The following is a 25,810-nucleotide window of genomic DNA, read 5'->3' as shown; positions in this document are numbered from 1 at the left end:
CACTAAGTGCCACATCCAGCTTTTTCTTGAACACCTTCAGGGGTGGTGACTCCACCACCTCCCTAGGCAGTCCATTCCAATGTTTAACAAGCCATTCCATGAAGAAATTCCTCCTGATGTCCAGCCTGAACTTCCCCTTGTGAAGCCTGAGGCTCTGTCCTCTCATCCTGTCACTAGTTGCCTGGGAGACAAGACTGACCCCCAGACTGACCCCCGCTTTGCTGCAACCTCCTTTCAGGTAGTTGTAGAAAGTGATAACATCACCCCTGAGCCTCATTTTCCTTCCTACTTCACTACTTTCTAGGGAAGGAATTGAAAGTTATCACAGTGGTTTAGAATGAAGGCTATCTTCATCTTATGTCAGCATTTAAAGTCTTGAATATAATGTGGAGGTTGGATTTCCTCTGATGTATTTGTGATTATCTTTCACTGTGACCTCTTGTCATCTGCACAGGTTTCCTCTGAACTAAGGATTGCACTTCCTTTGTTAATTTAATCTCTGTGTGAGCTAGCTGACTTCTCTCATATCTTCACCTAAGGATCATTGAATATTCAAACATTAATATGTAAGACCTTCTCTCAAAAGAATGTTTTTATTTACCCTATCTCAGTTGAGTTGGAAGCACCCATGGGATAAAAAGTCACAAAGGAAAGACATGGGAATGAGAACTAATAACATTTAAGCACCTTTCTTTTAAGTCTTTGAGGGCTTGCACATCATAGCTCCCTTAAAGATCTGAGGAATAGTGAACCACCATTCATAAGACCATCATGGAGGTGTCACTGTTTAAAGGATGCCTTAATTTTATTGTTAAATAGCTAGAAAGAGCACCCAGAACAACAGATCTGTCTTCTGGCTAATGAGATGGCTTGTGTTTGTATCACAAGTAGGAATGGAAGGCTGAAAATATTTCCCAGTGATTAGCAAATATTGTGAACTTCTGTAACACTATCAGTAGAAAGATGATTGAGCCTGGTCAAAACTGTCCTTCTCCTCCTAGCTGTTGTCATCTGAGGGTATGCAGCCCCTCTTAAAGACTAGGGCTATCAGATAGGATTTCCAGAATGGCAGATGCCTGGGCATGTGTTCAGGATGTTTTTCCTTTTTTTAAACAGCTGGAGGGCTATGTTCAGTTTCAGGGAGTCTTTTTCTAGTCTGTGCTTTAACTCTTGTACAATGGCCAGATTTGTAGCTCTGGTCCAGCTTATCTTAACCGATTATCAGAGACACTTACCAAGATAATAGCTTTTCTTACAGCAGGACTTGATCTGGCTGTCTCCTGAATGCTTATTGGAGCCAATTCTGTCATTGGGCTGTAATTGCAGTTGCAGTGCCTCTCTGTTCATAGCACACTGAAAAGTCTGGGTAGATATCTGAGTTCTCACTCACAACCTTGTATTTAATTTCATTTTCCAATTTTCTCAAACACTTGAGTTTTCATAATGAGTAAAAAAATCTGTTTACCCTTGCTTTTGGCAGTCTGTGAAGAAAGCACTGTACTGTTCATTGTGTCAGCTGAAACCTCCCTGGACATACTTCTGTGCCCTAGAAGAGATCTAAGAGCATTAAGAAGCATTTTTTCCACTTTATATTATTTTAAAGTCTATATAAATAAAATTATTTGTAGTTATGGCTGTGCCTGCAGATGTTTTCAAATCTGACAACTGAATTGAATGTGTAATAGCTCTTAGTGCAAAATCGGTCTTTAGTTGGGCACGTGGAGATGAAGTGGAGTTTGTGCTAAGGGCATTGATTTCAATTCTCTCATTATTAGCTGGGGAGTTGAACTGAAAATTAATGTCCAGGGAATGCAGCATCATGCAGCTGCAGTTGGCCTAGGGAAGAGGAAGTGCTCCTCATCTGGAGACGTGGCTCTGTGTGTGTGTAGAAACATGTTTCTTACATATTAGTAAGGAAATATACCATAAGGATGTGTTCTTTGAAAAGGAAGGAGTCAAAAGAGCTCTGGAGGGTTTTTTTGCCCTTACCCCGTGGATGTTAGTGTGAGGCCTTTGTATGGATACATGTCACAGTTCAAGTGGTGCATTTATTTGGATTTTGAGCTTTTCTTTTTCCATGAGTTTTTCTGTGGTATTCCCTGGACTAGGAACAAAGACAGGATTTTAAAACAAAATATGTGTTTTGTCAGTTTTCTCTCTTCTTGTTCGTTTCTAGTATATAACTTGAGACTGTTAATTAAACCTGTCCTGTGTGAATCTACTGACCAACAAAAAGAACTGTAAGATACCTTAAATTAATAAAAAGTCTTTTTCCCCTACTGGTCCAGATAAGTCATATAGCTGCTCTAATAAAATTTAGAAATATATGTATATATGTATATATATATTCCTAAGTTATCTGGGGACTGTTTTTTGAGATAGGGGTTAAATGGATGCTATCTGAAATAATGACATTCAAAGTGGAGATTACAGTTTCAAAGAATTCCAAACGCTTTAAGGTGTGGAAGTGTGTAGTTTAAAGCATATAAAATAGTTGTAATTCTGTCACATACTGACCACATACTGTAACTCTGAGAGTGTACTTGAACATGTTGCAGAATTCCTGATAGTGGTCAAATTAAGTTCCAATTTAAAAGATAATTTCCTTTAACTTTTTAACTATGCTGCCTCTAAGTGCCTGAGAAGGACTGGCATACAAAACCAGTAGTTCTGCATGCAGTAGGGGTAACCTCTTTATTTTACATTTGTAAATCAGAGTTTTTCTTCTAGGTCACACCTTCTACTTAGAGGGAGTCTTGTTTATGGCATGGATTTGTAGGTCTGTGTAATATGTAATGAAGGTAAAAGCTTAACAGTTTTCCATTACCATTACCGTGGAGACCATATACCTTTGCATCTCCTGAGACTGGCAGATTACAGGCTGGTGGAGCAGATTTGGTTTTACTTGTTCTTATTTAAAAATATTTAATGGCTGACACTCTTAGTGTGGCAATGGAGTGGACTTTCTAAGTGTGCAACTAGATAGAAGTGGAGAATCGAGGACAGCTCTTTGTTTTGTAAATGCAGCCTGAACTTGGTCATTTAAAAAAAGTCACAGTAAAATTCCTGAAGTCCTTCTGAAGCTCAGGGATTTAATGGTACACCATGCGTGAGGTTGTATGTAAGTCCTAGGCTAGATTTATTTTTTTTCATATCTTGTAGTTGTAGCTGAGATGAACAGGCAGAGAGTAGGCACATCTTGGGAGCTAGGTAATGCAGCTGCTGTATAGAGCTTGGATATTAAAGAGGATATTGGGTGGAAAGGGTGTCTCAGGAGGACTTTCTACTCCTGTCTCCCAGTTAGAGAAAAGAGTATTGTGTAGAGTATAAATAGAAGAGTAACTGCTGCTTGATGGGATAAAAATGGTGCTTTTTGAGACTACTTGGATATCTGGTGCATGCAGTTACTTCAAGGCTCTTTGTTGTACCGTTGTGTATTCTCTTTTGCAAGTCTCACAGCATGAGATGGCCTGCCTGACTATGGAAGATTTAGCATAAACAGTTTTTACATCTAGCAACATTACATACCTGTGGCTCTCACTGCTTACCTCATTCTTGCTTGGTTAAATTATCTTTGGTGTAATGTGCCATTCTTAGAGCGTGATTGGAATATATTGTCAAATAATTTGTCTTCAGTTTTTGCCAGGGAACACAGATTTTTTTGTCTTTAAAATATATGGCTGCTAAACCAGGCGGTAGCAAACTCTGTGTCCTTTCTGAACTCAGTGTTTGTTATTCAAATATTCTGCTGCCACAGCTATACACTTGAGGGGAAAGAAGGGATAACTGATGAAATGCTAGTCACAGAAAGGACAGAAGAGATCCACCTGCTGCTCAACAGAGGCTTCCTGAAGCAAAGAGATCTTTTCATTCGTATGTCACCAAGACAGCTGTGCTGTGCCCTCCGGCACTATCTTGTAGTTCAGCCCTTTTTGGTTTTGTTTAAAACCTTGTAATTGAGCTGGCTTTTTTTTTAAATTTATGACTCTTCCTTGAGGAGGGGTAACTCAAATTCAGCAAACAAAATGAGGAAGGTTTAAGTAAATGTGAAAATGGGAATAATTTTTGTTCTTCAGTTGTTTTCTTGGGTAGACCTGACATTTTATAACCAAATAGCATGGTCCTTTCTGGGAGGTATTCAAAACTTTGAGAGCCATGTAATTGATGATAGTTTTCTTTTGTGCTGAAGGCAGTATGTGCACTGCCCATTGCTTCTTGGAAAAGTAGTACCAAGACATGGGAAAGTAATAAAAGGAAGCTCTTTTAAACATTTTGTCAAGCATCTAAAGTGCAGAGACAGGGGCATATTCTAGAATTAGCAACGCTGCCGGTTTTTCCTGTGACTTAGATACTTCCTGGTCCCTGGGATGACTGAGGAGGTGAGATGTTTGTGACCAACAAGATTATTTTTAGCCTACATGGTGCAAGGAATTACTTTTCTGCTACTTTACTTTGCATGTTTTTGAGGAAAGCCTGTTTTGGCTTTTTGTTCCACTTTGTTTTTTTCCATCACATCTTCTGTCTGCATTATGCAGTGAAATTTGGCATAGAGTGCGAAGATTAAATTTAAAGGATAACGTAGACTGAGGTTTTGTTGGATGACCTAGACTGTCCTGTATGATCTACTGCAGGAAATAAAACCAAATCTGATTTTAATTTGAGTGGCTTTCTAAGAGTTGTATAATGTAATAATCCAAAATAAGGAATGTTTATGGAAAGGTAATGAGAAACTTATTCCATTAAGGAAAATTCTAATTACAGTCCTTGATGCTTTGGTGCTGTGTTGATACTTGTTTTAAAATATAACAAGTAATGTCAAAAAAGTGGTCGTCATGCATTTGCAATGTTTTTTCGGCCAGGAGCAAGGAAGGGACTCAGTCTTCTTTAGGGTGAAATGTGAGGTGTGATGTTTATCATATTTTTAAATATATGTTACAAACTTTTAACTAAGGAGAATGCAGTCAGCTCTCTTCAGGGTGGGTTTTTGTTTATGTAGTGCCTAATATAGTGAACTGGGATGAGTAATGGAGGCTCTTAATATGTGTCATGATGCAAATAACCAGACTATATGCATCTGCATCTATGTTCTGTAGTTATTCTAAGATTTAAAGACAGGTCTAATTGTTACAGGTCCAACAAAGGTGCTCATTTCACTTCTTCGTTTGTGCTGTTCCTTTGAAAGCCCAGCCATGGTGATTAAACTGCTTCGGTTCTGAGCTAACTAGTCAAAATACAAACGTCCAGTCTGAATCATTGACTGCATATGGAAAACAACAGCTGGATCTGTTTGGTTTGGTTTTTTTTAATTCAAAAAGCACTCTGTCACAGAAAGCTAGAGTGTATTTTCCTCCTTGTTCCCCCCCCAACCTTATCAAATGATGAAGACAGAATATGTAACTTAACGTCTTTTAAAGATTCATCCACTTATGTTTCTTCATTCAGAGGTTTGTCCAAGGATCTGCTTATCAGACTGAGTTTGCAGGCCCTTTTGTATTCATCTTACTTTAATCACACCAGCCACGAGTCATAAAGGTTGTACCAAGTTTTTTGGGCTTGAAAACAGGCATTTCATTTATACCAGATGAGTATAACAGTGCAAGCATGTTGATTGATTATAAATGAAATAATTTGTTGCAGTCTACTTAGTCCATGAAATGGGACAGTGGAACTTATCTGGATGTTGTGGTGGGACATGCATATTTCTTGCTGTGCTGCCCACGAGTTGCATTGATCTGCTGCAAGTAGACAGAATAAGATTTTTTCCCTTCTTCTCTTCCCCCCCCCCCCCCCTTTTTTAAGTGGAAGTTCATAGTGAATGTTGATGTTGCCTGTGGGCACTTTAGTGGGAAAGTTCAGGTTTGCTGTTCAGTAATAGAGGAAACATTACACAGATGTGTTGCTTACTAACATGGGAATTAGTAGTAAGTGTGCAAGTGTGAAAATGAGGACTTTGCATTTTTCTGCTCCAAAAGGTAATGCATGGGCTAGGGAACATTAGGAGGATTTAATTCAGTGTCTTGCATGGATCAACTTGCATTGTTTTCTCATGTTGAGCAACTTTGTAAGCCCATTTCAGATGAAGTCTGACAGGGAGTAACAGGATGTAGAGCTGGAGATCTAAAGTGAGCACAGATTTCTGAAGAATTTTTAAGAATAAGGATAAACACTTTTTTCTTTGTGGTGCTCTGCTGAACATACTTTATAAATAGTGAGCAATTCTGAGTTACAAAATTTGAAGGTGGTAAGAGCTGATAATTTTTAGTTGGGGCAATAACATTAGGAGCTCTGTAGTTTTTAAAAAATTGGTATTATAATCTTTCTAGGTTAAATTCTTCTGTTAGTGCAACATCGTAGTAACCTGTACTAGAATTGCCTGTCTGAGACCTGAGCTTCTGTGATTATACTGGGTTTATTAACACTTTCTATTTGTCATTTAAATACCTGCAAAAGCAGCAGCATGAGAACCTATGAAGTACAAATGCTCTTCCCCCAGTGTGCTGGAAACCACAGCAGATGATTGGAGTCCGTGTTTGAAGAGCCAGAGCAAATACTCAAGAACTTGGTACAATGCACACTTCTTTTTTTTTTTTTTTTAACTATGTCAACATAACTTGGAAAGGGCAAAAAAGGACATTGTTTGCAGGTAGTATACTGGATTTCCTGGTAGGCAATGAGTCTGTTTCTGTAACTGCTTAACAGGCATAAAGGTTATCTACTTTCATGTGGGGCTAACAGATCTAGTAGGACAGGAAAGTAGTATGAGACATAGAAAAACTAGGGCATGTTGAGGGTTGCCTGGAGTGTTGAAGGCATAACAGAGTCAGGGTATTCATTGAACAATTTCTGTGGCAGCATGAAGGCCATCAATTAGCAGGATGGATAAACAGTGCAAGGACTCTTATTTGGATTTAACCTGATGAATATCTCTTGGAAAGAGTCTGCCTTGCTAGTGGGAACAGCCTGTACCCAGAGCAAAAGCACAACGCTCTGTGCAGGTGGTAGTAGAAAGTGCTTTCCTGGTGGAGCACCGAGCTGTGGCATCCTGTCCTACTGGCTCATCTGCATGGATCTGCTTGCAGGTAGTAGTTCTGTAGGTGACTTCTTGAGTAGATAATGAAATTTAGAAAGATAAATATTTCTGAGACCCTTCTGAATTCAGCTGTAGAAAGTTTTAATTGATTCACCTTTAAAATTTATTTGAATTATCCTGAACATAAATATAGCTCAAAATATGGTGATTGTGTCTTAACCTAACCTTGTGTGCAGACTGTATAGGGAGTGATACTGCTTTACTTCCATAAGCAAGGCAGGCAGTACCACATCTTCAGCAGGCAATAATCTTCCTTATTTCATACTGTTGTGATTTTGAACGGAAAAGGGTCTCAGCACCCTTTGTATAGCATTTGATTTCAAGAAAATGTGGGAAAGAAATTTTCACTGGTCAGGAGTGGCGCAAGGTTCACAGAATCACAAAATGGGTTACAGTTGGAAGGGAACACAGTGGGTCATCTGGTCCAACCTCCCTGCTCAAGCAAGGTCATCCTAGAGCATATGGCACAGGATTGCTTCCAGATTTTTCTTGAATATCTCCAGTGAGGGAGACTCCACACCCTCTCTGGACAATCCGTACCAGTGCTCAGTCACCTGCACAGTGAAGAAGTTCTTCCTCATGTTCAGGAGGAACTTCCTGTGCATCAGTTTCTGCCTGTTGCCTCTTGTCCCATTGCTTGGCACCACCAAGAAGAGCCTGGCACCATCCTCTTGGCACCCTCCCTCCAGATACTTAGAGACATTTATGAGGTCCCCTCTCAGACGTCCCTTCTTGAGGCTGAACAGGCCCAGCTCCTTCAGCTGTTCCTTCTAAAAGAGATGCTCCATCCCTTAACCATCTTTGTAACCCTCTGCTGGACCTGCTTCAGGAGCTCCATGTCTCTCTTGTACTCAGGAGCCCAGACCTGGACACAGCACTCCAGATATGGCCTCACTGGGACTGAGTAGAGGAGCAGGATCATTACTCAGCTCCAGGTCATCCCCACAGCGTGTCTGTTCTGCATGATGTGTTCAGTGGAAGACCTCCTTAAACTGTGGAAAATAAGGTCTTGTAGTGGGAAGTATATGGCAAGGTCAGTGAAAGGTTTTGCAACTTGCTTATTATTAACAGTGGATGTTTTAATGAATTAGTTTATGAGAATCTCCTTAGTACTGTATGTTAAACGCAAAAGAATGTGTAATCCACTGAAAAGGTGGTAGGTGGTGTAGGAAACGCTTTCTGACATAATTTGTGATTGATTTGCATTGAATCTCATGTTCTACAAATGCATTTTTGAAAACAACTTTTAAGTTCAGTAAAGAGAGGTTGAATGTCCGTATCTTCAGGTTTTAGAGTCCCAGGTGACTAGGAATGAAGCTTTTTTGAGCCTTCTTTGTGAGGTTAATGGCTGCTGACAAACTGTTGGATGATGTGGTCATCAATCAAAGATGATTAGTCTGATCAAGTCATCTTTGTTCCCTCAGTTCCTTGTTTTTATGAGTTCTCTTCTGTTTACTTGTTACAGGGTTATGTGCAAGTTCTTCTTTTATTCTGGATGCAAAGTGAAAGCCAGGATGCTCCCAAAGCTACCCCTCTCTTATCCAGTGGCAGTGTTGCTACTGCCCAAGTTCTGAACTACAGCTTTTTGTTTTTCCTTTCCTGAGAACTTGCTGGTCTCACATCAACTCTGTAGTAGCCCCTGACAGTGAGACCAGTGAGTGGGTGCTTGAGAGTTGAAATGAGAGGAATTGCGGGCAGTGGCGAATGGGATGGCTGATGCACTTGCTGCTCCTGCTGTAAAAAAACTTCAGTGTGGTTGTGGATCAGCTCTGGAAGCAGCACAGTTTGCAACCTATGTGTTGAACTCGATTCCTGTGAAGTTCTGTGCTTTGGCTGGCAAGCTGGTGTATCAGGCGGTGTCTGATATTGGAGCCCCCCAGGTATCCTGGCTGCAGGGACAGCAGCAGCTGGGAGGAGAAGGGGTGGAGTGGGCAGCTGCGTGTGGAAGGCTACTTCTGTCCGATGAGTTTAAGCTGCAGCTGTTCATGAATCAAGACCTCGTTGCAACATATTCCTAAGATTATTGATTGTGATATTTAATGCTAGGGTGGGCTTAAATTCTGAGCTATCTTGTCCCAGTCAGCAAAGGGAGTAATTGAATCGATAATGTTCCTAAATTTAGGTTCACAAGTCCATGGGACCTGATGAAATGCATCCACAGGTCTTGAGGGAGCTGACGAAGAAGGTGGTTAAGCCACTGTCCATCATATTTGTGGCTGGATGGTCTCACTCAAAAAGTTGCAGTCAGCGGCTTGATGTCCAAGTGGAGACCAGTGACAAGTGGCATTCTTCAGGGCTCGGTATTGGGACCAGCACTGTTTAATGTCTTTGGTGGCAGGGATGGTGGGATTCAGTGCATCCTCAGCATGTTTGCTGACAACACTAAACTGTGTGGTGTGGTTGTCACGCTGGAGGTAACTGATGCCGTCCAGAGGGACCTTGCCAGGCTTGAGGTGGGCCTGTACGAACCTCATGATAGAGCCAACAGCAAGGTCCTGTACCTGGGTCAGGGCAACCCCAAGCACAAATACAGGCTGGACAGCGAATGGTTTGAGAACAGTCCTGCAGAGAAGGACTCGGGGGTGCTGGTGAATGAGAAGCTTGACATGACCCAGCAACGTGTGCTTCCAGCCCAGAAAGCCAAACGTATCCTTGGTTGCATCAAAAGCAGCATGGACAGCAGGTCATGGGAGGGGATTCTTTCCCTCTACTCTGCCCTCATAAGACCTCACCTGGAGTTCTGCCAGGCTTGGGGCCACCGACATAAGAAGAACCTGTTGGAGTGAGTCCCGAAGAGGGTGGTGAAGGTGATTAGGAACTGGAGCAACTCTGCTATGAAGACAGGCTGAGAGAGTTGTGGCTGTTCAACCTGGAGAAGAGAAGGCTTTAGGGAGACCCTAAAGCAACTTACCAGTACCTAAAGGGGGCTGCAATAGAGCTGGAGAGGGACTTTTTACAGAGGCAATAGGACAAAGGGGAATGGCTTTAAACTGAAGGAGAAGAGGTTTAGATTAGATGTTAGGAAGAAGTTCGTCACTGTGCAAGTGGGCTGACAATGGAACAGGCTACCTGGAGAAGTTGTGGGTGCCTCATCCCTGAAAGTGTTCAAGGCTGGATTGGATGGGGCTTTGAGGAACCTGGTCTAGTGGATAGTGTCTCTGTCCGTGGTGGGGGAGTTGGACCTAGATGATCTTGAAGGTCCCTTCCAACCCAAACCACTCTATGATTTGTACACATACTGATGGAAGAAGGACTGGGCTTCATGTGAGTTAGCTTGCCCCTGCCTTGTGTTGGTCCATCTGAAGCTGGTGCTTGGGAAACTGAAACTGGAAGCCCATGAGGTGGTAGTGTAGCCTTTTGAAATTTGCTGAAAGTGTACCACTTGAAATTCATGGTGCTCACTTGACATATGAAATAATTTCTTTCTGCATCATTCTTTCTTTTGGAGATCTCTATTCCTTTTTAGTGTGACTAAGTGGTGAATCTAACCATAGTACTGTGTCTGCTTTTAAAGTTGTCATTAAAAACCACACCTTGTTATGCAAACAGTTGCTAAAGCTTGCTCTTCTCTGTACTCTTTCTTTTGGGACAATTTAGGCTATAAGTGAATGTGAAGATTTCCTAATCATTTCATTGCTGTGACACCCTTTTGCCTAAGGAAATGATTTCTCAAAAAATGGGACAGTGTTTGAAAAGCACTAGTGCTGACTAAGAAAAAAACCCTCGAGCAAGAAGTCTGATAACCTGTTTTATCAAACTTGGAATGCTAATTCTTCTAGTAACTTACAGTGCATTTGTACTTTGACGTAGTTGGCTTTCCCTTTCCAAGCGTATGATAGATTGCTTGTGTCTAACAAAGGTCAGCTGGTGAAATTATTTTGGAGCTCTGGGAAGAATGTGCTGCTGTCTTTTAATATGAAGATAGTGTTTGGGGAATCTTGATTTTTTTTTTTAATATATAAAACTGAATGAGTGTTAGTTGTTCTTACACAAGCGTGGCTATCATCTGAAATTTGGTTGAGTAGTTTTTATCTTAGACCTGGTATTCACATGTTGTGGTTTTATTAGTTGCAGTGGTAGCTAATACATTCTGTTATCTGCTCATGACAACCTTGCCAAACCAGGGGGTGGGGAATCCAATATATATATATATAACATAAGGAGTATAAGTTCCAATTTTAACTTTACTGCTGGAGTTGAACCAATTTCTTCTCCCATTCCCCCACCCTCAGAGGAGGAGCTGCCCAGTCTTCCTCTGAATTCGGCAGGGAATGCTTAACCTTTTAAAAGCTTGGTTATCTGGGAACTCATTATTAAGACTTGTACTTACTGAAAATTTAATTCTGCTTGGCAAATAATCATCTGCAGGCAGCTAATTCCACTTGCCAGTTCCAATACCCTTTTGCTCCCTGCTAAGTCTTCACCTGTCATTTTCCTTTCTTGTGTCCTTCTAATTTGAATATTGCCTCTCAGGCAATGACTCTGAGGGAGTCATTTAGATTGAAATAAAAGCCCCTCATGACTTGTAACATCAGGCATCTTCATGTCACGTAGAAATAGTCCTGAGACAAAGGAAAAATAAACATCGGAAGCAACCTGCTCCCTAAATAAATATTTTTTTTGAGAGTGAGGAGAAATTATTTTTGTTTATCAAGTCCTTTGGAATCTGTTTGCATGAAACATCTGCTACATCATGTGTAAGAAGAGAAGGTCAAGAGTAATAAAACATTTCATTAATGTTTAATAACATAGTGATTAGGAACCCAACAAATGACTTATGCCCCTGGGAGATGGAAACTTATTTGATTAATAGATTAATTGCAACCTGTTCTGGTTGTGATTGCAGGTGTAAGGTTCCACGGATGTTGCAAAGTCCATGAGGACTGATGTTACAGGCATTTTTAGACTTACTTTCTTTTTCTTCGTTGAAGAGTTGAAAATCAAAACATGAGGAAAAAAGTCTGACTGCTGTTTTTATGTAAGGAAAATGATTTTTACTGTGAGAGAGATCCTCTGTACTACCACTGAAAAAGAATGGCTATTATCTCTGGAAACATAGGGCTGCCTTTTAGAAAATACTTCTCCTTTCAGTTATTCTCCTTCCTGCACTTTAGTTCAATCTTATAATGGATTTGAACAATCTCTTGAGTTTCAGACCTAGTTCTGTTTTTCTAACTTTTGTCTTGGGTGCACTGCAGTTCCTTCTGCATTTGGACTCACTGCTGGCAGAGTACAGTAGATGGTGTAGAAAGGAAGCATAAAACTGAGGTGTTCATCAGGTCACAATATTTGAAACAACCACTTGAAAATGATTTAGTGAATTTCAGGTTGTGATCTCAAAGTGATGTGATGCTGGAAATCAGTTTGCCTTCCAAGTTCAGTCTTAAGCTTCCAAAGCTGGCAGGAACTTAGAGATGGTATTAAGTCTCAGAGAGGCTCTTAAACTCTACTTTCATTCAAAGAGGCAACAGTGAGCTAACGAAGAAGAATTTGTTTTCCACCCTTCAATTAACTGCTGAGATACAGGAAGGAAATGAAAGAAAAGTCAGATTTTTTTTCTTCTGTTCTCCTGGAAGAGATCAAGACTTGTTTTATCACTTAAGAACACAAATAAGCCATTTCTGTCTCCAGTTATAGGAAACTATGTGTAATAGTTGTACGAAGATCAAGTTTTCTGCTTAGGGACTGTGTTCTGCATCAGGAAGAGCAGGCTGAAGATGACATAATATGGCACTTGCCATTGCTGACTGCCTAGGGGAAGAGTTAGAAAGTTCAAAGCACATGGTCCCTTCATGAGACTGGATGTAATGCCTGAGTTTATTGGGAGCAGTAATACCACAGAAGGAATTAATAGGGTGGAAGCAAGGTGTGTGTTAGTACCCCAAATTTCCATCCACTATGTCTTTCTGTCAGCTCACTCATTACTGCATGGTTGGGGTTCAAATCTGTCTAGTTCTTAAGAGGCTAATGAAATCTAGCCCACCTTTGTGGTGGCCTTGTGACTTTTTGTTTCACTCGTTATTCTTTAGCCTTAGTTACAGTACAAGTTTTTGATTCTTGCTGCCCCTGTCCGCTCTTTCAGTCCAGCTGTTAATAAATCACGGGTTTGCGGGTTGGGAGTGTGCTGGTGGCCCCACCTACGCTTGCCTGAACCCTGTGCCTTCATCTTGCCCTGGCCTGGCTCCAGCCCCAGCCCAGCACAGTCTGCCCACTGGCCTCTTCAGGCAGATCCTGCCTGCTGCCGCATTCGTAGCCTGCACTTTTTCCCTGATCTGTGCCCATGCCAAGGCTGAAGGTCGCTGTGCTCAGTAATAAATTTTGGACAGAATACAGCTGACGCACACATTCTGTGCCTCTGACTTGCTCGGTGTGTTCGCAGGCCAGCGTATCCGAAACACTTTGCAGTGCAACCTTATGCTGTGTCTCCATCGTTTGTTTCTTCAGGATCTTAATTACCAGATTTTTATGTGACGACAAGTAGTAGAAAGTGTGGCAGCATTGTGGAACTCGATAGCAAGATGAAGCTAAGTTTGGAGCCTTTGATTTCTTCTGGTTATGTAGTAAAACAGAGCATGATGCAACCACAGTTCACTGAGTTGCACGGAACTGCACACACAAGTGTTCTGTGTCTTGGACCCCCTGCCAGCTTCCTCTGCTCATCCCCCTCGCATGGCACAGTGCACATGCACTCACTATTCTCATGTTGCATAGGTACTTAGCCTTTGGGTTTTCCCTTGTATGAGGATTAGGATTCCTATGAATGACAGGCAGAAAGTGGTGTAAGGAAGAGGTGGAGGAGAAAGTGTTTAAAGCAGCAATTCTATATTTGTGCTGTAAACTGCTGATTGCTATCACCAATTTTTTGTTTTGTTTCTTTAGTTTTGTTTTGTTTTCCTTAGGGAGTCCCAGAATGTTAGCAATATATAAATCAGTATTTGATCTGTGTCTCTGGGACTTTTTGAATTATAAAAGTCGAAGTGCTTTTACCCTGGGTAACCCTCCAAGCTGCTTCTGTGTACATGCTTGTGTTACACATGGGTAGAGGTTGGAGCAGGACAGGGTATCTGGGCTTTCCGACCTATGTGTTAGCCCTGTCCTGCTCCAAGTATTCAACAGTCATCAACAGACCAGCACTATCTGGGTGGTGTGTTTTGTGGCATTACAGCTCTTGATGTCAGAGATACATTTATTTAATACATAGTATTTGTTTTTTGGCATTGTCTTGTGTTTCTGCATTAAAGGTCATGATTGTATGAGTTCAAGACTAACAGGTGTGCTAAAAATGGAGGCCACCCCAAATTAGATCTGTTGGTGTTGTAATTATGCCATGATTGACAGGAGGGGGTGACTGAGGCTTTGTCCTAATCCACGCCTCAAATGTAAATGAGGAAGACTGTGATCCCTGTTGACATTTGTCTCTGCTTGCCTAATAAATGGACTTATCACACTAGTGATGACCAGCATGGGCAGATTCCCAGACCAGGTTTCTGTAGTTAAGCCCTTTTTGCAGTTCTTTTTCCTCCAAGCACTGATGTATTTTAGTGATATCTTGGGGCAAATACAGAAAGATTGGCCTTTTTTCTGAAAATGCCTGAATTATCATATATCTGTGAAAGGCAGTTCTGTGAAAATAATTTCTGTAATACTTCTGCTGACAACAGGACAGTGTTAAAAGTAGCTTTGTAATTGATGCTGTTTGAAACTCATCTTTGGAGGAATGGGTCAGGCAGATTCAGGAATTTTTAGACAAGACGTGGTACAGCTTTTATTTTGCAGTCTGTCCCACTAGGTTTAGGACAAACCACACATACTAGAATTGGAGCTTTAGTAATGACATTAGTAAAAATATGTTAAATTTTTGGCAAAATTGGGTTTTGTGGTCCCACTACCCCTTGGTAAGCTGTAAGGTGCTATTTCAAAGGCATCCTCTGTGGTCTCCGGTTTTTTTGTTTCAGTATGTTTTACAAAACTGAGTCTAGGAGGGATGGCTTAAATGTTGTGCAAGCAGCTGTCTCTGTCTCTGCAAGGCATCAAGCACAGCTGTCTAGGATCACATTGTAGAACCTTTGTCAGCATGTGCCTACTGCCCTGTGCTTGGTGTTCTTGTAGTGGGAGATGGTCAGGATAAAGAGCTTTTTTGCTTTTTTGGCTGCTGTATGAAAAATGCTTCAAATCTCTCTAGGTTTCAGCCTCGGCCTGTTCTCGGGGCAGGCTCAGCAGTGCAGCGGGTGAAGGTGAGTGGATGTGACTGGTCATTCTGGCTGTTCGAGTGGAAGGAAGCAGGGAAAAAAAGAGCAAGCCCTGCTGCTTCATCACTGTCTTCACGCCTCCTGCTGGAAACTAGTTTCTTCCCCAACTTTGCCCATGGCTTTCTCCTCCTGCTCTTCACTGTGGGAAAACATTTACTGAAGGATAAGAAATGTGGTAGAATGGAGAAGATTATGGTGGAAGCAGAGGAAAGGAGGGAAGCGTAAACGTAACATGTGCAAGAGGAGAAAAGAATGTGTGTCTGAGAAATTTCTATATACCTCTGCTGCTTCCATCCATGTATAATGCCACAGTTCATGCGATGACCCTCCAGTTTCTGTTTTTCCAATCTGGTAGAAGAACACAAGATACTGAGCTTCATCATTTGAAGGGATTATATCAAGAAGAATAAAAATCAGTTCAAAAAAGTGAAAAAATAAGAATTAAATTTAGTTGCTGGCCCTACTTGATTTAAGCAAGAAGACTGATGCTGAAGGTACTTGTTGAATTAGATTGGTAGCTTGTCCTGCTTTTCCCTCTAAAAAATATCATCTCTAAAAAGACGAGATGTATGCAATTTTATCTGTTCACAAGAACCAGACCATGTCCTTGGTGTGACACAAAGGAAAAATATAAATCTCTAATTTCATCAATTTCATCAGCACTGAACATAATTCTCAATGAACCATGTTGAGATTTTAAAATGGCAGTTCAGAAAAAAAAATCAAAACCCAGCATGCCCGTTAGCTAAGAAAACTGAGGAATTACCTTCTGAACTGGATCCAGGTGATATTTCTACACTTCATTGCGTGTATAATGGTAATGTCATGCTGACATGAGCTGTACAAAACCATTCACCTTCATTTGCTCTAGTCTAGTTCAAGAAGTTACAAGTCCATAAAGCATCATCTCTGATGATCCAGTCATTTTATCCCCTGTTGTAAGAAAGGGAGGGAGAAGGGGGTTAGAAGGCAAAGAGTCAGATTGGGAGTAATGAGTGCAAACTGGTTTAGCTCTAGAAGTCCCTGGATGGGGAGGGAAGGGACTGTGTGGGGCAGGGAGTGATGGTTATCTGTAATAGCAGATTACTGTAGTGAGGCAGAAATGACCTTGCTTTGGTGGTTTCGTATCAACTGCAGCATTAGCACAGCTGCGAGGGATTGGGGTTGTAATTTCGGAGAGAAGGCATGAATCTTCATGCGTGAGCTTTATTGGCTATGCTTTGAAGTTATAAATCTGATGTCTTGGCAATCTTTAACCAAATCTTTAACCTTGATGAGTAACCAGTTTTCTTCAATAGAACGAACAGATAAGAGACAGTTTGGTCTGGAAAGTTGTCTTCATAAGTGATGAACAGGGTTTTGTTATGTGGGGTTTGCTTCAGTAGTTAGTGAAGGACTTAAATGCACTGGTCATAAAGCAGTCTTCTGGAATTGTGTGTCAGCAGCCCTTTGCCTTCTGGATAAAGAAATCTATTTTAGATAAAGAAATCGAACTGCAACAGAAATTTGCTGAGTAATCTGTTAATAGTCCCACTGCTTTGCAGCTCCTCAAAGGAACATGTGCTGCAGGAGCACATGTTTTGTGTGAACAGATGCCTGCTGGGTCCTCCCTTATGGCAAGACAGGCACTGAAGGGCTTTGCTTTCTTCAGTGCTTACCAGGCCTGGTACACTCGTTCAGTAAGAAAACTAAACCCTTTCCTTCATGCCAATGGGTGGGACAATAGGAAAGAATAATAACTTCCTCTGTGAGTCTTTGACTTTACATCCACGTCTCTTGGAAGACAAAAATGATGAGTTAAGGATAAGCATGAGCTTTGTTTTCATCCACCTTGAATTTTGAACACACGCTGTCAGCCTTTCTCATCAGCATGTTTTGAAATGGTTTAGTTTGCATTATCTTTAAACATCCATTTTCTCTCTTCTACTTGATGTAAGACATCTGTCACTGTTCACTTCACTAAAGGTTCCCTGCTTATAATCTGATATTTCCCCTTGCCCCCGTGCATTTCTGCACTGGTAGTTAATAGTTCACATTATAATGTGAAAAGGTTGTTACTTATTTAAGATGTATATGGGGAAATGCATGGTGAAGTGAGACTACTTGAAGTATTCATCTGAGAAAAAATGAATTCTTTAAAGCATCAGTTTGTTCCATGCATGTCAGTAGCTGTTCCCCTGCCATGTCCAATTCGAGCTTTGCAACTGTTCGAGTATTTCCAGTTTTAGCTCCACCAGGGAGTGGTGATTAGAAATCAGCTTGGTTTTAAGATTACTGAGGTGACTGTTTGACTAAGATGACAGTTTAGATTTGTTTCCTTCTGCCTAGATGCAAGATATAGGTTACTGTGTAACTGGTTTATGACTTATCCCTGATATTAGCACCTCTTGAAAAACTCTTTGTGCAGCTGCAGCAGATGGTTAGGATAAGAGCTGAAGGAGATGGATCAGAGTGGAAGGCATCAAAGTGGGCACAGACTGTGCTTTTGCTAGGATGAGATACCAGAATATAAATATGACTTGAGCCTAGTGTTAAAATAACTTTTGCTGATTTCTTTTTTCCAGTGTATCCAATCAACATGCACATACTATCTGAATAATATGAAGTGATAACCTGACTTAAGTTTATGTATGGGTATTTTAAGAAGCTACAGAGGTATTGCTAAAATAAAATTTGTGTGGTAATGCTTAGTGTATTTATTTTTCTTCCAGTAAATCGATGAGATAAAAGATATTATTCCCATCTCACAGTCAGTAGGAGAAAGAGAAGAAGAAATTGCTTGCTATATGTTGGCCTATGAATTGCTGGTGGAATTTGGTTGAGGTACTGGGACTTGCAGTGTTAGAAGATTCAGTCCTATAGTAACACTGTTAAGTGCCATAAAAGCCAACTGGAGAAATTAATCTTTTGTCATAATAGGTGTTCCTGTAACTGGTGGGATCTAGAGCCATCCCTACTTTGACTGGCTAGTTGAAATCTGCGCCACGTTGTAAGGCCCAGGGAGACACCACTGAGCCAGCAGTGATTTGGACAAGACAAGAGGATGAGATCTTTCTGTTGATCTGACATTTGAATTGTGACATACAGCACAGGAACCCCAGCCATGACTCTCAAAATTGACTTATTTTTGATAGCATTTAATAAAGAATAAGTGGAGAATATTCAAGCTCTTGTTCCTATCAGGAGAATCCTTTTCTCTGTGAGATGTGAGGCATATTGACGAGGTTATGTGGAGAAACCTGTATTCCTCTTTCACAAATTCACTCCATAAGATTTCAGGAGATACATGAAAGACTCAGAGGTCTCTCCTTGCTTTCCCTTACTTTCTCTCTTCATCCTTCAGGATGCAATAGGCCTGTCTTGCTATGCACCTAGCCATCTTAGGCTTTAATCTGTTCAGAAGCTGGGCTCAGGGAAGGACTTGCTTTCTCCTTAACTACTTGGTGGATAATTGCCAACTGATAACTGTGTGAGATGTCACTCATGTTTGTAAAGAGCTGGCTAATACTGAAGTATTTTTTCAGTCAGCAGGAGTCAGGGTTGATAGGATTAATGACGCTGCATCCTATCTAGCACCTCTTTTTTTTTTTTTTTTTTTTTTAAGGCTACACAGCTTAGAGAAATTAGAAGCAGAGTTTGTAGCCATGTTCACATTAGAAGCTTTGAGTGGTTCTTGTGGAGTTCCTTAACAATTAATTATAGTGACAGACACTATATGTGACCCTCTGATACACAGAATTTGAAATCCTTGTTTCGACAGCAGCACTGCACAACGTGGGTGTTAGCTTTGTGCATTCAAGTATGAAAATATGTGGTGGCTAAAGAATTTTCTTCCCAAATATTCCTGAACTTGGCCAGTGTTAATGATGCTAGTAGGACCAGTGAATTAGTCTATTGTATTGGTTCTAACTATTCAGGAAGCGTGATTAGCAATCCCATGAGCAGCGTAAAAAGTGGAATACCTTCTGTTTTTGAAGCTGCAGATTGTTTATTAATTGAGGAAGGAATAACAGTGATTTGTAAATGTGACCATAGGAAAAAGGAGTGTTGTAACAATATCTGTGAAGTATAACTAACATAGCTGTGCTAATTTTACTTGCTTGTTTTTGATCATACCCGCAGTTCAAAACTTCACTTGTTTTTTTCTGTTAGGTAATAAGATCCCTCATTTGTTTAGGCCTCATTTATGATGGATATTGCAGTAAAGGCACAAGTTTATCATGCATGTAATGAACTGATTTTATTTTAACAGCTTTTTCAGGTCGATACAAAATAGGAAACTAACGTGATTATTCTGTCTGTCTAAACCTGGTTAAACCTTGGTTGAATGAAAGTGGGAACTCTGTTGCCTAAATTTGAGGTGCTTTTTGTTACTATTACAAAGAGAATGAAAGAGACAAAGATCTTTTGTTGCAAACCTGTTTTGCACTGTGGAGGAGGGCAGGCATGTACGGAAACTTTATGTTTGGTTTTACAGTGCTTACATTATTTATACAGTATTCAAGGGGAATAGGCTTACAACCCTTCTGGCTGATATATGGTATTATTGTAAGATCAGAAATTAAAAATGGCAAGTTAATGTCTTCTTGCCTTTTACTACTGAACCTTTAATAATGCAAGTAGGTAATTCTTGGATTTTTTTGATGGATTTGTGGACCTTAGAGGGAAAATGAACTCAACATTGGCAGTATTCTCAGTGATAAAGTAACTGCAATAAATACTAATAAACATGGGAAAACTTGCCTCTTTCCAACTTAAGTTGTTCTTTGCTCTGTCACCTCCTGTATCTGTATATTAAGGTGTTTACTGTGGTACTTCATGTTTTTCTAATAGTTTGCTTTTCTCTTGTTTCAGAACAGAGAGCTCCAGATTATGAGAAAGTTGGATCATTGTAACATTGTCCGATTGCGCTATTTCTTCTACTCTAGTGGAGAGAAGGTAAGAATGAAAAACGAAGCAATACCTTCTGGTAACCATCTAGGGTATAAGTGAACTGTTTGAATTTCTAGAGACGAGGGTGAAGACAATGGACATGATAACATAGAGCAAATGCTATAGTGGTGCCTCAACAGGTCGAACTGGAGCAGATGTGTTTCAGTATGGAAGTGTGTGATCCATAAGGAGTAGAGTATAACACAACAGTAGTGCTGCAGATTTGGATATGCAGTTTAGATTTAAAGCATTAATTTGACTTTTCACAGACCCAGTCTCTGTATGCTTCTGTTCTCCTTCCTTGTGCATCTGTTCCATATACAGGTTGAGTTTCAAAGCCCAGAGGAAAGAATAATGTATGATCATGTGATTGTAGCATTTGTCAGAATGCTTATGCTCCAGAAGAAGGAACAAATACCTGGATTTAATAAATCTCAAGAAACAGACACTGCCATTTGTTTTCCATCCAAGTTTAAAAATTCCTTGGGGTTTTTAAGAAGGGGTTACAAGGTTTAGTTTCAATGTGAAATTATAACACATTCCTTGTCTAAGTATGTATCAACATTTTATGAATCATAGGATAATTCAGGATGAAATGGACTTCAAAATGGCATCTGGTCCAACCTTATGCTTAAAGCAAGATCATCCATGGAGTAAAAAAAAAGTCTTTCTGTCCCTCATGGGAGTTAATGCAAACTGCGAGGTGGGGAAATGAGATATATGACCTTCTGAACTTCCCCTTAACTTTTCTATATGTTGTTATAAATATGTATGTAATTTTTTATATAATTTATATAAATGCTACCATTTTTAAATTTTTTTAAGCAGATTACATTCTTAGTTGTCTTAAGATGCTGGTGCACATACACTGTCCACAATGCTGCAAAGGGCTGTATATGAGAGCTGATAGCTACTGACAGGCTATTAACTGCAGGTTAACAAAGTGGGTCAGCATAATGGGAGAGACAGCCCACCCACTTAATGGTGTTTGGAGCCAGAAAAGGAGCTGGTATCTCCAGGATAAGCTGCTGGTGACAGGTCGCTGCAGTCTTGTGCAGGGCACAGAAAGATAATTGGAGGACCTCTGCTGTTACCTCTCTGAGGAGTGGTTTGAGGGGGGATCTGGCCCTGTGCCTTGCCTGTGCCTATGGAAAGCTTGCAAAACCTCTTCATAGGATTTGAGAAATATGGTTTAGATTTTTTCATTATTTTTTTGATCAATCCTTCCTCTTCCTTACATGCCCTTGCCTGGCAATAGCAAGCATTTTCAGTGTTGTATGGCTGTGGCTGTTTTACTGGTAGTGCAGTGTGGTTTTTTAGGCTGTATTTTGTTCATAACTAGAAATTCCTCAAGCAGCATGAGAAATTCCTCCTTCAAACAGTGGAAGCATTAAAACCGCTCGGAACATTGTCCCAGTAGCCTTTGTGTAACAGTAGCTTGAGAAAAATTGTTTTGGAAATCTTTGACTTGATGTTGAGCTTGAGACTGGATTTACCATTCTGCAAAACATAAACGTGGCTGATTCTTGGCAGCACTAGTTTTGCTTTTAAAAATGCAGTCTGTATCTGTGGCCAGTGAATCTTAATGCTTCAATGAGAAGTTTTTCTTTCATGTTGTTTTCTTCTCTTCTCTCTTGATGCCTCTACTCTGTGCCTTTGAGATTTCCACTGCTACCTTGTTGCAAAATGGGACAAATGTGAACCAGTCCCTGAGGCCAGTGCACACCCAGCAGAACGTCAGCAGTGTAATGTTGCAGTTCAGGTTGCGAGGTCTCTTGCAGTTCAATACAAAAAGATGCATAATTGACTTGCAGGTATTGCCATGTAGGTGGCAGCGTATGAAGATAACTCAGCAGTGGCATGCATGACTCCTGCCCTTTCTTGCAGCTCTCAGGAAACACCTGCAGAAGAAGCTGTAGGAAACATAAGCTGAGTGTTAGCACAGCAATTTGCCAGTGCTTTTCCTGTGTGGGCTACAAGGCCTTAACAGGTTGCAATTCTGGTGGCAGACTGGTACTCCAGGAGGAGGAGAGGGCTGGAGTTTGCTGTTTGGAAAAAGCTCTAAACATCAGCAAGTTGGTGTTCTGAAGCTCATCTGGGAAGGAAGAATAACATTTTTTATCATGTTTTTGTCAGTTTGGGAAGCAGTAACATCTTTTCCTTCGTATTACCCTCATAGTCAAAGTGGCCCTTTAAGGATTAGAGAAGGGAGAAAAATGTCCCATCTGGTAACCAGGAAGGGCATGTAGGGAGCAGTTGCTCCCTACAACTAGATAATAGGTACCCAGAACTTTATGTAAACTGATTATTGAAGCCAAGTCCAATGTGAAGAGTAATATAAAAATCCAGGGAACGTATAGCAGAAAATGCAGCAGCATAGTGGTGACTGGGGCTTGCAATTGTCTGTCTTCGTGAAGAACTTGACAATCGTCTGCCTTAATCCATGTTTGTGTTAATTAACTCAAGTCTAGCAGCAAGTGCAAAATCTCAGAGGTAACTATTATACTGGTGATCCCTTTAATGAAATTTTGATACTTATATATCAAACATTCTCTTGCATACATGTTTTCGTACCACTGTGATTACTCCACCTGTTTGTGTTGCTTAGACTTCTCCCTTCTTCCCTAGTGCTCGACACTGGCATCTCCAAGCCCAGACACTTTTCTTTATTTGTTTTTTGGCCAGTATCTGAGAAACTTAAATCTGGTCTTGATTTAGAGGTCCCTCAAAGGATTTCTCCAAATCCAGTCAGACTGGCACTCTTTGAAAGCCATGTGCCTAACAGTCATTTTAGTTCATTTTAATCACTAGGTATTATTATACACTGGGCAACCTTAAAACTGGCTTTATTCTAGCAAAACAGGGAGTTTCATTCTTGATCAGAAAACTGGAAAAGTATCGAGTAGAAAACTAATTCTAAAAAACACTTGCTAGTCAGACCATTCCTTAGCTGCATCAAAGTTGTACACCTAATTTGTAGGGATTTGGAGTTCTCCATTAGCTGTTTCTGGGGGGCTCTCTCTGGAATTGGTTGAAGTGTTTAAACTCCTTAACTTTTTTTTTCCCTTTATGATGAACTCTCCTTTTTATGTCTCCCATTTGCTTAAACTTCTTTCCTGCTTTTGCCAAATGCCATCAAGCCTTAGGAGCATGGAAATCTTGTTTTAAATATGGCTTTGACTGATTTCTTCTCCTTTGTTTTCTGTTACTCCCTCTTGCGTGGGGTGGCTCCCTCTTGTCTGACCATCTTTGAATTTGTATTGCTTTTATATAGGTATATCCTCTGTGTGTGTGTGTGTATATATTCACTTAAATGCATGCACAGAGATATATTTATACCTTTGTGTGTATATATGGACATAAAAAGTTGTTCTGAGAACTGACTGCGTATTAATTGTGTTTGACTAATGATTTGTAGTTTAGGAGAGCTCAGAGAAAGCACATAATATATATTCATATGGCAGCTGACAGGCTTGGCATTCAAGTTGCTTCTGTAAACTACTTCCTTCTCAATTCTTTGGAGGTTTACGGACGTTTGTCACACCTGTTGGATAACCCAGTTTTTTCAAAAGCCTTTTCCTTAATGAATTTGCCAGAGTAGATTCTAATTTCTTTTTTGTTTTTTTTCTGAGGCTGTATGAGATATCTGGTAGACGGCACTGTCTTTCATACCTGTAATGTGCTTTTTGTTGGTCCAGAACACGTAATTACATCTGGTGGAATGAACCAGAGGGGAAGGAAGAACAACCAAATAGTGGGTTGAGTTGTTGTATGAAAGATTCTCCTGGTGGAAGTAGTCACAAGTCTTTTCCATGCTGTATTTCTGTGATTTGTAGTTTTCTGGGTAATTCTTGGAGAAAATGGGGAGGATTTTAGGGCTGGCCAGCTCTGCTCTTTGATATTGGTTTTGGTATTATGCCTTAGGGTAGGGTCTTGAACAAGATGCTTGGTTTGCCTGCCAGTTTGCCTCTGGGACATCAGACTGTATTAGGAAGGCATATATTTCTCAGTTGATTTTTGCTACATTTCCTTAATTTCAGGGACTGACTTGCATTTAGCATGATACAAAATGTAAGTGTTGATGTCCTGAAGCAGGGGGAGATGGTCTTGCTGCCTGTCCTTTTTAGCCTAATTCTTCTCAGAACCTTTTGAGCCATGCTCCAAGGTAGGGCAGATGTGAACATAGTGAATGATTCCTCTGGCTCCTTTGCTAAGAGTATTCCCTGATGTTTTATAGACTGACCTAACTTCTTAAATCAGTGGCTGTCGAGTAAAATTATTCAGCTGTGTATAACCTGAAATGAGTTTTCAATTCCCATTTTTTCCCCTCTCTATTTCTGGTTTAGATCATTGTGGTATTTCATAACTGTCACGTTTCCTTGTGTGGATACTTTTGAGTGTTTAATAGGACTGATTGATCCATATCCGTGCCCAAAAGAGGATGAGAAGGTACTGGAGGGATTTATTTCTGCATCAAATCATACAAAAGTAAAGTAAATAAAGTTTTTGTTGAATAATTGCATTTGTGTTTATGTAACTTTTGTTTTTCCTCATTAAGGTGGCAGAATTCAGAGGAGTCAAACAAAGCATATATGGAAGCACTAATAGGCAATATGCTGACTCTTTTTTGGAGGCTGAGCTGGCCCTTCTGCATGCTCTAATTGATGTCTAGTCTTATTTAGCCTTAGCTATAAGGGCATGTAGCCAAAAGTCCATGAAGACTCAGGATGGAAATTTACTCCCCTAGACTTAGGCTGAAGTTTAAAATAAACATGCAGGAGATACACACTGAGCTGCATCTATAAGCTACTGTGCCCTATCTCGTGTGTGCTCTGGCAGCAGTGTTTTAAACTGCAGTGAAGAAGTTTGGAAGAAGGGAGCAACTGTCTGATTTGCAAGTTTTTGGTGTTTCTCTAGGTTCCTATCCCTGTTAGAAAAAGACATATCCTCCACCTTCAAAGAGGCAGGAACGTCATTGTTCTTTCTTGCAGGAGTGTTCAGATGAGTTGTCATGCAAGGGCCATCGTTCTTGTTCCCTGTTAAAATGGGAACAATTTGGTTTCTTAACTGAACTTAAAAAAAAAAAAAGTTACTGCATAGAAAGTTCAATCAACAGAGCTTTGAGCCCAATTTTACATTGCCAGAGCTTGTGTGAATGTTTTGCACCAGGCTAGTAATGTGCTGAAGGGCCATCCCTAGAGATGAATTTAGTCACTACCATTCATTCAATCCTTGGCAGATCTGCTGCGCTGTCAACAAAGGAGCAATTAATGCCAATTATGAGGAGTTTTGTGATGTTGGTATCTCTGTAGTCCTTGCCTGAGGCCTGCCAAGCTCATTTCAAAAAGGGCACCAGTCAGCAGATAATGATTATCAGTTACTGCTGTTAGGGCTCACAACATGCTGGGAATTTCCTTAGTTGTAGTTATGATCAGTCTCTGGTTTTGAGTAGGTTGTGTTTTTAGAAATAGCAGTTTTGTCTGCCTGTGGTAGGTCTGTGCAAGAGCAGAGTAGGCAGCAGATCCTCAGAGTGGTAGGT

The 25,810-nt window shown here is 40.5% G+C and overlaps 1 protein-coding gene across 2 annotated transcripts in view; it reads left to right on the top strand.

Moving 5' to 3' along the window:
• GSK3B (glycogen synthase kinase 3 beta) overlaps positions 1 to 25,810 on the top strand; it is a 154,238-nt gene that overhangs the window by 63,165 nt on the left and 65,263 nt on the right. For both annotated transcript variants that reach the window (XM_027681239.1, XM_027681238.1), the window contains exon 3: positions 20,194 to 20,277. In XM_027681239.1, coding sequence (XP_027537040.1) covers positions 20,194 to 20,277 — 84 coding nt within the window. The remainder of the gene's footprint in view (positions 1 to 20,193; positions 20,278 to 25,810) is intronic.

The sequence above is a fragment of the Neopelma chrysocephalum genome, unplaced genomic scaffold, assembly GCF_003984885.1.
Source record: "Neopelma chrysocephalum unplaced genomic scaffold, ASM398488v2 Primary Assembly neopelma1_60, whole genome shotgun sequence".
Lineage (NCBI taxonomy): Eukaryota > Metazoa > Chordata > Aves > Passeriformes > Pipridae > Neopelma > Neopelma chrysocephalum.
Note: the sequence above shows the minus strand (reverse complement) of the source record. Positions and strands in the feature narration are given on the sequence as shown.